The sequence below is a fragment of the Lissotriton helveticus genome, chromosome 11, assembly GCF_964261635.1.
Source record: "Lissotriton helveticus chromosome 11, aLisHel1.1, whole genome shotgun sequence".
In the NCBI taxonomy this organism is placed as follows: Eukaryota; Metazoa; Chordata; class Amphibia; order Caudata; family Salamandridae; genus Lissotriton; species Lissotriton helveticus.
The window spans coordinates 944565929-944579121 of NC_136072.1; the positions used below are offsets into that span (position 1 = coordinate 944565929).

The 13193-nt window shown below is 42.2% G+C and overlaps 1 protein-coding gene across 2 annotated transcripts in view; it reads left to right on the forward strand.

Moving 5' to 3' along the window:
* The window catches only part of TTC28 (tetratricopeptide repeat domain 28), a 1211014-nt gene that overhangs the window by 1168375 nt on the left and 29446 nt on the right, over positions 1-13193 (forward strand). For both annotated transcript variants that reach the window (XM_078667293.1, XM_078667294.1), the window contains exons 15-17: positions 390-1110; positions 4109-4233; positions 9968-10199. In XM_078667293.1, coding sequence (XP_078523419.1) covers positions 390-1110; positions 4109-4233; positions 9968-10199 — 1078 coding nt within the window. The remainder of the gene's footprint in view (positions 1-389; positions 1111-4108; positions 4234-9967; positions 10200-13193) is intronic.

Sequence of the window (13193 nt, forward strand, 5' to 3'; positions counted from 1 at the left end):
GTGTGCTTCCTAGTTAATTTTCTAAGGTTCCATATTTAAGGTTGATAATGAGCAACGCATAAACAAAAGAGTTAATTTTGTTTAATTGGTAATATATTGTTTATAATTTAGCATTACAATTTAAAGGAAATACAGATTTTCATTAAACAATAGGGCAATATACAAAACTGTTTCTTATATACTTTATTTTTGAGGAGCTGCTCCGAACACAGACCTTTTGTACAATGGTAGACATTCCTTACAACAAATCTGTATATATTCATGATAGAAAGGCTAATTAGAAAAAATGATATATTTTAATAGTAACCTACTCTAAAGATATTATTTAATAAGATTAGCCCAGCCATCTTGAACTTATAAAGCTAAGTTTTTCATGTCTTGTTTTCTAGTCTCACCTGAGGAAGAACACTCCGTCTTACACAAGCTCTACCTCCATGGCGGCAGTCATAGGAAATCCCAAGCTCCCTTCATCAGTCATGGACAGATGGCTCTGGGGTCCCATGCCCTCTGCCGAAGAAGAAGCCTACATGGTGTCGGAGCTACTTGGGTGCCAACCCCTTGTTGGTAACATGGCTACAAAAGAAAAGGTCATGAGTGCCCTCACTCAGGCGGAGTGTGTCCATTTTGCCACCCACATCTCCTGGAAACTGGCAGCTTTGGTTTTAACACCTAACAGTGAGGATACTACCGGTGGGGCCAAGGGTTCATTTGGAAACACTTACACTATTCCCGAATCCCTCCAAATGCCTGACGATGCAAGTGATGTTGAGAGTATAACAGACTGTCCTCCACTCCAAGAATTCCTCCTCACTGCTGCCGACGTCTTGGATCTGCGACTTCCTGTCAAACTAGTGATCCTTGGATCCTACCAGGAGTCCAACAATAAGGTCACCGCAGATGGGGTTATTGGCTTGACAAGAGCCTTTCTTGCAGCTGGTGCTCAATGCGTCCTTGTGTCCCTTTGGCCTGTTCCAGTGGCAGCTTCCAAAATGTTTGTCCATGCCTTTTATTCATCCCTTCTCAATGGAATGAAGACAAGCGCTGCTCTTGTGGAGGCCATGAAGTCCGTCCAAAGCAACAAGCAGTTTTCTCATCCCTCCAACTGGGCAGGTATGACATCTAGCCATCCTTTCTTTACTGAAATGTAATTTGTGCCATTATGGATTGACCAGAAATGCTTTCTTTATGCCAGAAGGTCATACTTAAATGTTCCCAGATTTCTTGTAAAATTCTGCCAGGTAAGCATGCCCAACATCTCGAAGAAAGCTCTCTGCCTTCCTGTACATTGTATATTTTGTTTTCAAATACCCCTGGAGAATGATTCCTCTATTGCAAAGGCCATCCTTCTCAATAGTACATTCTCTTTGCATCTGGCTATTGTGTGTTAGAAGCCACTGGATCTCCATGAATTTTCTGGGTAAGGCAAACATTAACTCTACAAGGACAGAAGTGTCCACAGTGATGCTGAGGTCTCCCCCAAATACCCTCAATCTCCTCTTCCAACACATAGCATTTGAATTTTACTCTGAAAAAACGAGAGCACAAAGAGTTTGCCTAAAATGGTAATATTGTCTGATTGCAATATTATCTTGCTTGTCCCAATGATGGCCAGAGCAGTGGTGCACTGGGATATCCGTGGCATACAGACCACTTGTGTGCGTGGATGGCAAAAAATGATCCCTCTGGAAAGAAGAGAATGTCCACGCTGCATGAAAAGCGTGCAGAATGACCTTAAGTCCTGCAGGGACATTGCTTCATGGCTCGCAGTGTTAATCTTTTGGAATAGGACAGAGACTCACTAGGCCAAGAGAAAATAGAATTTTAGAATAAAGGCCTTTGTAGTGAATTTGCTCCCTAACTGACATCTGAAAAGTCCACTCAAGACATACACTTCTTGCCGAGGAGCATGTTTCACAGTTATATCGTCTAATGCTGCAGACTAAACCCCCAGTTCTGTGGGGCCACAGGAATAGATCTGTCAGTCTCAATGTGAGTTCTCCGCACACTAGACTCACTCACGTCCGCGTACATTAAAGAATAAAATGCATCAAGTAAGGATGCACATTCCATCCCTCGATATGTAACTATCATTAGTCACATTGCTCTAATGATGCATTGTGTGCCCGAATCCTGACACATGATTGCCACATTTGGTTTTGGAGATCGTGCCTATGAAGACCCCTTGCTAGTGATAGGCCCAGGTCTCATGAGTTTTCAGGACTGGGATTATGGCCTTGAGGAGGTAAACAACCTTTACAATGCAACTTTTACATCGCAGAGCCTTACAACGCAACCATTACAACGCAAACTATTACAACGCATTGCTCTGGGGGGGCGCTCTAGGATAGGGAATAGGTTAATTTACTATCCAATAACCTTCCCTAGTGTCCACGGGGACTGGAGTTGGAATAGTAAATTAAACTATTCACTATCCAGCACCCCAAAGCACTATGCGTTGTAATGGACTGCGTTGTAATACTTGCGTTGTAAAGGCATGCGATGTAAAAGCATGCGTTGTAATGTCATACATCCCCTTGGGGATATTATATCATGGAAAGTACAATGCAGTAGAGTGCCAGGTTTTATGTATGTGTGTACTTCTTTTGCAACGTAATACATCATTGGCTTGCAGTCCCTAAGAGCCCTTCCCTCTGAAAGATCTGGCAAAGTATAAGATTGGTAGGCATCCTGTGGAACCCATGATGGCTTGACCTTCATTGATGCGACAAGGTTATCCACTCATTTTGCACAAGGAGAGGGGAAGAGAGCGTGCATATGTTTAGACCTGGAGGGTATGTTTCTCGAAAGAAGACTCTCTGTGCAAATCCTGTCCTCCACAAATGATTTTGGGCTCCTTATTTGCTTAAATACAGGCTGCAGCATTGTGAGAGGTGGTCATGGTTTCTGGGGAAAGCTATTAATTTATCAGTTTCGCATGTATGAACGCAAGTGTGTACAGGGGTTAATAGTATGTGAATCTGGCTAGTAGGAACAGAACATCCACGGTGGCTCAGAATAATGTTCAAAAGCTGAGAGAGTGGAAGTAGAGAAAACGTTTTCTTCATAAATAAGCCCAGAGGGTCTTCGGTACAAGAAAGTTGTTGACCCGTTATGAATAAGCTGCTTTCTGTAGCGAAGGAGTGACTGTCATATCTAATCTGTGAGATGTTGTTCCAGATCTTGAGTGCATAGCTTTGCGAATACCTGGTTTCTTGTCTTCTCCTTTTTCTACCTCTTGCTTTCAAATCAGACAGTGTCCTGACTTTGTGTGTATTTCTTCTGAGGTTGTGAGTTTTTGTTCCAGCCAGGGTTGGTACTTCTTATGTTGTTCCTGATGCAGCAGTGTTTGTAGCTGATGAAGGTCTGTAGTGGTGTTCAGTGCCGTTTCATTTCAGTAGTTCTCACTATGTGATCTCAATATTTTCAGGCTGTGGCTTTCATGTGACTACATAATGCATTCTGGGTGTTGTAGTTTTGCTGTGCTTTCATTGGTTATATATGTTATACTCTAGAATTCTAGAAAACTCGTGACTTACCTATTAATTTCTCCAACTTTCTTTTTAATTTTACACTCTCATTGAGGATTTACTGCCACGTGATTTGTCAGTGGCAGGATTAATTTTGAGATGGTGGCAGATTGTCTCAGTTTAGCACAAGTCATTGTATGTACAGCATTGTGAGGCTATTCTTGGTATGCATATCTAAGATTGTTATTTTACATTACAGTTATGAAAGGATGGTCTCATCTGGGACCAAACGGAACCATTGTTTCTCCTATTGGTTCTGGAACTGTCTTTAGTGTTGTTGAATCCATTGTTGAGAGATAATGTCCCCACTGAGTTTACAGGAGGCTCAGTTCTCATTTAAAAACAGATGCCTTTCCATTTACACTCTCCAAAAGCCTTATGCACTTTCAAAAAGATTGTAAAAACCTATGCCTAGATAGACGGTGCCAAGTACTTACAGTACTGTGTTTGGGGAATTTATTTGTGCAATGCAGGAAGCCAGAATTTAATGCTCTAAAGCATGGTGGGAAAACACAAAATAGCTGTATCCATTTCTGAGGAGCAACATTGTATTTAAATATTTTTACATCAATTCTGTTTAGGTTTCATGCTTATTGGCGGTGACGTGAAGCTCAACAGCCCATCATCGTTAATTGGACAAGCACTAACGGAGATACTGCAACATCCGGAAAGGGCAAGAGATGCATTGCGGGTCCTGCTACATCTGGTAAGAATGGAAGTGTTAGCGAATCTGTTCACCGTTTTTTAGTTAATTTTGCAATTCTGTTTATAGCTCACTTGGGCATTATATTTAATGCGGCACTGAGTTCCAAAATCCTATTTCCTGTGATTGGAATGAGGACCCTCTGAATTCCATTCCAATTGTCCATTTTGTCTTTGAAGCAGCTAGGGTTTTTCATCGGGAGACTACCCAACACCCTCCCAATGATACTCAGGGCCCATCCAATCACACTCTCATTCTTGTAACCGGTTAACTAGTAGCACTGACTATCTCTAAATGCACTTCCAGTGATACTCTCATTCTTGTTGGAATCAGTCGGGTTTTGGTATCCGGTGGTCTCTCAATGGCCTTCCATTGATATGACCTAGGACCAGTGGGTTGTTTACGTCAGCGTAGACTCTCTATTTACTTCCAGTGATATGTATCTGGGGTGTAGAACATGTAAAACAAAGCATTTATGAGCTTCCTATTTCTACAAATAGACATATTAAAATAGACTGGGAACCGAAATAAGAAATAATTAATTGTAAGACAGGTGAGGGAAGGGGTGCTTCAGGGAAATCTATACTTGAAGAAATAATATGAAAAGTGCCAGTCAGCAAATTACTGGTTTCCTTATACCAAGCCCTGTAAAAGCAAATGATGCGTATTTTTCAAGGCATAAAAAATCGCGGTTTGTTATTCTAAAGTTATTTGGTCCTGCCGTATATTTTAGCAGAGGCAGGTTTTAGCTTCTTCAAACTGCCCATCAGCCTAAAATGACTAGGTAGAGGTGGAAGTGGACGCAGGAATACCATCATTGCATTTGTGGAAAGCTACCTCTGCTTCTGGCAGTGGCATACCAAACTCTTATCAAGTTTGAATCAGGTTGTGCTCCCGGTCGCCCAATTTAAACATGCCAAAATGGCATGTCTCGATTGCCACTAGTAGTGGTGGGCTCAACTAGCTCCATACTGGTGGCAGCCAACAGTTTACCTTTTACTCTGGGCTCACGGAGTCCTAGAGGTTCGACCATGTTCTATTGCATATGCGTGTGATACATCAAATGGAATACCTGCGATATCCCCACTGCCGGGGAGTGCACAAGCACCACTCGGTAGGTAGATAAATTTTTCAGGGCTTGGAGAATTCCTTCAATTCCCTTTATTCTGCTGTGCATGCATGAACGCCGAGGAGGCGTCACAGGAATTCCCAAGGTATCAGCAGGTTTAGGTAGCAGTTATGGTTGAAGCCAGGCCTGCATCTTGCATGGCATCACTGTGGAAGGGATTCTTCAGCAATGTGGTTCATGCACCACCTCTGCATCCTCCCAGCACAGCTCTGTTGGAACTGCAAAAATGACAAAAATTCTCCAGTGGGAATGGCTGAAGATTGGTGAGGCCCTGGCTCCCATAACCTCGTTAGAGGCTTTGTCATTCAGCCACTAGCCCATGCACTGTGCATTTTTTGCATCTGAAGCCTTAAGGTATTTCATATCGCTGTCTCTCCAAATTGAAGAAGCTGTTGTATCTACCTGTTTTAACAGCTGTTGAAGTCTTACAGCAGCAGTTTACTGTCAGTAAGGATTTGAATAAAAACTCGAGTGATGATCAACATTCAGATGATTCCATCAAATAATTTTTGGATTTACCACTGCAATGCAGTGCTTCACAATCGCATCAGCATAGGATTAGGTACAGGGCCAATACAATGTTAAGGCGGCTGTAGCAAGGTGCCTTAGGCACCACCACAAAAGGCCTCTAGAAGCCCCCAGACTGTAACAAGCAGTTTCAGAACATGTCACTGATGCTAGGGAAGGGGAACATCCTTTTCAACGCGGATGTTACCCCGCAGTGCTTTTACGACGCGTCCTTTACAACGCAAGTCGTAACCATGACTTGCGCTGAAGGGCGCTAAAGGATAAAGAATAGTATATTTACTATTCCAACACCTTCCCTACTATCCACGGGGACTGGTGTTAGAATAGTAAATTATACTATTCACTATCCGCGCCCAACATCGCAAGTCGTTGTAACGACTTGCGTTGTTAAAGACGCGTTGTAAAGGCACGCGTTGAAACGGTACACGTTGTACCATCATACATCCGCTAGGGAAGGGCCAAGGCATCAACAACAAATTGTAATTGTATTTAATCTCACCATTTGCTTGCCAGTATTGATAGTCAAAAGTGTGTGTTCCCAATGAAAACTGCTATATCCACAGGTCCACCTGGCGTTGATATGTTGAGGTGAAATTCAGAGCTAAATAAACACAGGAGTGGCTCCTATCATATGCTTCTATTCACTCACAGTACAGATAATGGATTGTTCACATTTATTTAGTTTCCGTAAAATTATCATAGTATGATCATATCAGTTATAAATTGCCCATTACCTTCTCATAACAACAACACTGCTGATGTCAAGGATACATGCATCCTCCCAGAGCTCCATCTGTGCATGTAATGTTATGTAAATGTTTTAGAGTGCAGCTAATCACCCATGAGGGTTTCAAGGCGCTGAGTAGGACAGGCCTGAGGGGGGAGAAGGAGATCATGACTGTTTCATCTGGAAGAGCCATGTCTTGAGGTTCCTTCGGAAGTCCATGAGGGAGGGGGGTAGTATAAAATGCATGATGGGGTACTGGAGCACAGCACACTTTAAACATCCTGTGGGGAAATTAAGCACCTATTTGTCCAAATAAAACACATCCTGATATTTTAGGAAATACCTAGTTGGATACCTGCCTCATTCTCTCTCTTCTGCTTCTTGAACAGTGGTTTCGTACCAGACAGGCATTTCTTTGACACAGACCATTGAACGGGACTTTACAAGGCTGTCTAGTGTAAGCAACTACTATAAAACTTTGCATAGCCATGAAGTTGAATTCAGTGGTGCTCATAAATCTTATTTTCTAAGAAAAAGTCAGTGCAAGTACCTTGATCTAGTGTAGACAATCAGTTCATACTCACAGATGCAGTTCCTGGCAGCGGTTACACACATGCCATGCAAGGCAATGGAAGACATTTTATTGCTTCTGGACCACTCCTGCCTTGCATGTCCAACTTGATGAAGCAATAGTGAGATCAATATTACCCTTAGAAAACTGTGTACCATTCCGCAGGCAAACCGTGTAAACACCCGTTTGCCCATCGGGACATTGTGCACGTCCATTATGCCTGAAAATCAGTATCGACCCTCAGCTTGAACAGGTGCAACACTGAGACTGGAATAGCACAGTCTTCGGTGCATGTGTATGCAAAACATTTTCAATGTGCCTGCCTATCACGTCAGCTGTGTCTGGGCTGGTCTACAAACATGACCTACAAAGTCGTCTTCCTTTCAATTTGTGAAAAACAAAGGATCAACACAAACAGCAGGACTCGAAGTCACAGCAGCAGGACTTTTAAGATTCTGCCGTGGAATATTAACTAAGGGAAATGGTGTCATTATTTCACATATTCATTATCTTATCCACAATGCATTCCTCTCCATACCCTCTAAAGATCTCTGTGTGATCTAGATATCGTTCATGGCTTACCTGTACATTTTCTGTCAACTATGAAAGCTTATACTAGTCTGTCCTGCTGGATCTATTCTACCGGGAATGGAAGATTGCACTTGCTATGCTCTGTGACAGAGGGAAGCTTGCTTTGTTACTGCCATACTGCACCCGCTCTATGAGGAAGCAAAGTGTGCACTTCTGCTGCCTGAAGGAGAACGTTTGTACTGCTGTCACCCTCGCTGTCCCTGTCTTTGAAGCAGGGTAACCTGCCCTTTTTCCAAGGTGTGCATGTACTTTGAAGAAAGGGTGTCTCTAATACTGTTGCCCCATTTTATGAAGAAATAAAGGGTATATTGAAGGCACTTACATATCATGCGCTATGAATCATGATCTGCTTCACAATATTTGATTTAAGATACCTGCAGTGCTCAGCAATGTGCTTGACCCCATGGGCAACATTCAAGTGCCAACACATGTCAACGGACACGAGAAGCAGAGTCGGTTGCTCGAGCCTCCTTTTTTTTTAGCTCACCCACAAACAAATTTAATATGTCTGACAGTTTAACAAAGGTAGAACATAAATCTCGTTTTAAGGGGCGTAACCTCACCCAAATGTGCAAACGCATAACTAGGGAACTGTACAACCAGTTAATAGTGTACTCCCAGTGCTGAGTGTGGCACTCACTTATGAAGACTACAACACTCGGTATGTGGGAGTCCGTCATCCTACATTAATACATGAAAGTATGGTAATTCAGTAAGAGGTTTGACTGTTTCTTCCAAGAATATTTTATGTCTTGTATACTTATTTATGTTTATGGAGAGTGCACAACAATCCTTTACTCTATTCACTCCATCTTCAGTGTATTAGCAATCTGACCTGTGTTGAACCTATCTGTGTGTGAGAGAGAGTGGTGGCATTTTCCTTCTACTACTGTCACCTGTCCAGTATCCAGTCTTTGTGTTAGGTAAGGCTGTACTGTTGCTCTCCCTGTTTTCCTTAATTGTGTTTTGAAGCTTGGTATAAAACTTTCCACCACATAAAAGGCAAAATAGTTTGCATTGCCAATGCTTGTTTTAATGCAAACTTTTAGTGGAGGAGTGAACCCTCATAACATTTGTGAGCAGTGTTTTCTTACGATTTAGTTGTGAAACAAGCAGTTTTTCTTCTCTAGACTAGATGACTGTGTGAAATTTTGAAACATAGCTATCAAGCTGTCCCATGAACGCTTTACACCTTCGGCAAATGCTGGCATTTTTGTCAACAGCACTTTGCATGTCAAAGTTTTAAGCTCATAATCACAGTGTTAAAAGCAAAAAAACGCAAGCCCCACAAAGCACAATGCCGTTTGCTGAAAAGGTAGGAATGGCTGATGTTCTCATATGTCATAGTGCCGCTTGGCATACTTGTGAAATGCTAAATAAAATTCAGTTCCTCAATTTACCCCAGATATATGGCTGTAAGTTTTATATAGCTCTCACATGTCTAGTCTAATGTCTAGTTCATAGGCTCATGCCACACAGTCATTTGTCAAGGACACCCACCTAATGCTAGGATGCCCATCAGAAGCCATTGGTGGTTGCTATCTCCTCAACCTTATCCCAAATCTTTGAGTCAAATAGCCCCCGCTGGCTGACATTTTCCTGTTTATTGTTAATATAAAAACAATGCTATCTTTATTTAAAAAGTCACACAAATGAGGTCGGAAGGCTGAACAAATCAAAACATTTGCCTCCAGTCAAGAGATCTGGGTTAAATCCATCGTTCTTTTGCTCATCGTGCCACCCCAGTTTGGACACAGCCATATGCTTTTCAGCCTTGACCCTGTTCCTCATGGGAGCAGTATGGCTGAGTTCAAACAGGGGTGGCGTGGTGAGCAAAAGAACGATGGATTAAACCCAGATCTTTGTGACTGGGGGGTAAATGTTTGCATTGTTCAGCATTCCGTCCATCATCTGTTCCTTTTTAATCTTTATGTAAAAAGCCATGAATATGCTTAAGTGTTGGTGCTAATCATCATACTTAAATTCAGCGGTATGGTCGCTATCATCAAAATGTCGTCCAGCAAATATCTGTTGAGATTGGGAATATTGTTTACATATCCTTGCATTGAGCAATGCCTGTAATGCCTGTAATAGTATTTTTAGTGATATGTTGTATTATTTTATCTTAGCCAATATACACCTGGAATGACTAGGCGGTGGAAGTAATGTTGTCATGATTGTCACCCTTTAGGTGGAGAAGTCCTTGCAGCGTATTCAAAATGGGCAGAGGAACTCCATGTACACCTCCCAGCACAGCGTGGAGAATAAAGTGGGTGGGATCCCAGGATGGCAAGCCTTGCTCACAGCTGTAGGATTCCGACTCGATCCACCTGCCAGTGGTCTTCCAGCAGCAGTCTTCTTCCCAACGTCAGATCCCGGGGACCGGCTGCAGCAGTGCAGCACTACGATACAATCCCTCCTAGGTAACTATCTCTCCTAGTGTGCGGTTGCAGCAAAAATAGAGAAAGTTGACCATAAGCTCACTTCTTAGATCTAAAAGTAGTTTTAAGTAAAGCATGTATGGCATATTTGTTAATAACTACAAAATGGCTGCAGTGTACAAGTTCCCCCAGTAATTCCTCATTGCTCAGGGGATTCTTAGGTCTTAACGCACAATTCCAGTTAACTCTGCACACCGAGATTTAATAGGACTCGTCCTCAGGCCCGGACTGGCCGTTGCGGGCACCGGGCAATCCCTCGGTGGGCCGCATGGGAGGGGGCTGGTTTTGGGCCCCTGCATAGCTGCAAAATTGTCCCTGTAACAAAATCGGCTGAAAACCGGCCCAGGCAAAGAGTGCGGTCGCACCCCTAACACCCCGGGGGGCGGCTGAGCACTTTGCCAGGGCAGGTTTTCCTTCCCAGTCCGGCCCTACTCGTCCTATCCTATTGATTTGATATTTTCCACTATTAAACTGTGAGCAAAAGCAAACATTCCTAGAGCATGGACGCATCAGTCCATTCTATACATAAACTACTTGTTTAAATGTTTTTATCAGTTTTAAATGATTGTCTTGCCTGTTTCATTTCCTTTTTGAATGGGCATATCTTACCTGGCACGCCTCTTAAACTGACTTTTATCTCTTGTTTGGATGCACAAAGTCTTGCACCTTACATAGTACTGAATAGTGCTATTAATTGTGATTGAATGTTTTTTCGCTATTAGTATTTTGTACTAATTTTAATTAATTGACACAATAAATGTATTTTTTACCAATTTTAATTAATTGACACAATAAATGTGTTCATGTTTGTTTGTGACTCCTCCTATCCTTCACTATGGATGGGTGGAATTATCCCCCTTTCCCGCAACACACATGGTCACTCATATAGCGGCCCAAGTTTTTCAGACTATCCGAATGGACATATTGGGGATGTTTTTTTGCATGTGTAAGTCTATGTTGCACTTCAGTGGACTATATATCTTGGGGACACTAGGAACATTTTCCTGTCCAGTCTGGAAGTTTTCTGGATGGGGTTCGTTAAATCACTGCCCTTCACACCCCATTTTCTCCTTTTCCGTTGACTACAATTAGGAAAAACTGATTCTCTGTACATCGAAGTCTTGCAGATTCTGTTATAGATTTGGTGTTTTGTAGTAAGCCTTCTGTATAACAGTAGGGGAAGGTGTCCCTTCATGCACAAAAACAATCTTGACTGTAACGCAGGCACCCTTGCACAATGGTGCAAGAATGACTTTATTGTCACTAGGCTGCAGAGTTTGCACCAGTGCAAGGAGGGAGCAGAAATGCTTCATATCTTTGTCAATATGGAGCATTTCTGCCCTTTCATACAACACAGCTCAATAACTTTGCTTGCTGCCCTGCGCTGTGTGAAAGTGTAGTAAATGTACTGTAATGTGTGCTTTTCGAGACGCAGACAAATATTTTGCTTTTAGATTTATGATGGACCAGCAGCTTCCTAAACAATAAAATTTAGCAAAAACCATGACAAAACAAAACAAGCATTGCCAAAGCTAAAAGACTGGGAGCCAATGAGATATCTATTTGGCTTTGCCATTGTTTTTTTTTTTTTGCTTGTTGGTTTGGTTTCTTTTGTTTTTTTCTTTAAGAAAAAGACTTTAGCTCTTCTTGATTTCATTCTCTTTCCATGGGTGAAAGTCTTCCAGACGTTCTGTAAAGCGAAACATCTGACGACAATTAAACAAAGATGTGCCTTTTCACAGAGGAAGTGCGCAAGAGATTTTATGTTCCTCCTCCACTTTAAGTATTCCCTTATTGCTAATAATACATGGTATGCCATCTTAAAGCATAGCAAGTATTTATTGTGATGAGAATATGGACGGTCTTCTGTGAAACTCACAGACAAGTAGGTGCAAAGCCACAGCTCACAATCACATCACATGTTGCGCGGCAGGCGGCGGAGTGATCTTGTGAATAGAAATGTATTTACAAGGCTGGAAAGGGCCTGCTGGCCGCTCTCAGTGGACATGTGAGCAAAACCTGACTTTATTAAGCTGTGGAATCGAGCCCATCTTTTTCAATCTTGTTTCACGGTTGTAAAACCACCTGATGCTGTTATTTTTATTTGCCTGACCCCCATAAGAACTTTATTGGCACATTTTTGGGATGTTAATGGCCTGCAGAGCTGCGTACTGCTACTCGTAAACGGTCACAGCACGCAAGGCTTCCTTGTTTCTAGAAGCTTGTGCGCCACTGATGTGATTCCTGTAAACAGAACTTAATTCAGATCTGTGACTGCGTAGCTGCAATCTGTACATTCAAAGGAACTCCAGGGTAGTTCCAAATTTGCACCAGCGGGAGACCTCTCTTAACACGTTGACCTCTATATTTGTGTAGGGAGACTTTTTTCTTACTGCACAGATTTAACCCCTTGTGCACCTGCTTATATCACTAGTGGCCCATCTGCAGCTGTACCGAACACGTTACTTACCTCCGCAAATACATTATCTGATAGAGACTCTATCTAGCCGCAGATATCAGCCTGACGCCTGGGAAATTCACAGGTAAGGAATCTGCAGCTAGAAGGCTCTATCAGATTGAAAAAAGTTGTACGTGGGATTTGCCCTTATTTTGAATGTTTTCTTTAATTTGGCTTTACTCTCAAAGTTCAAAACCAAGCGGAAAAATCACCACTTCGTAGATGGACATTTCATTCTTGCCGATTGATCTAGGCCTTCCATTTACACTCTTCACTAAAGTCAGAAATCCAGAAGCAGCTTTGATCCTACTGTCTTCTTTGTACTGCAAATCACCCACCTCATCCAAAACTTGGTCCACCAATCAAAAGATAATCTGCACAAGGCTGTTTGATGTGATCTGGTGTTTGTTCTTTTAAGGCAGTGCTACAAAATGTTCACTGATGCTCAGTTGCACAAGGAATTATCATCAAAGTAATACATTTTATGGTTAAAATGAATGATAAACAAGTACTTGAGC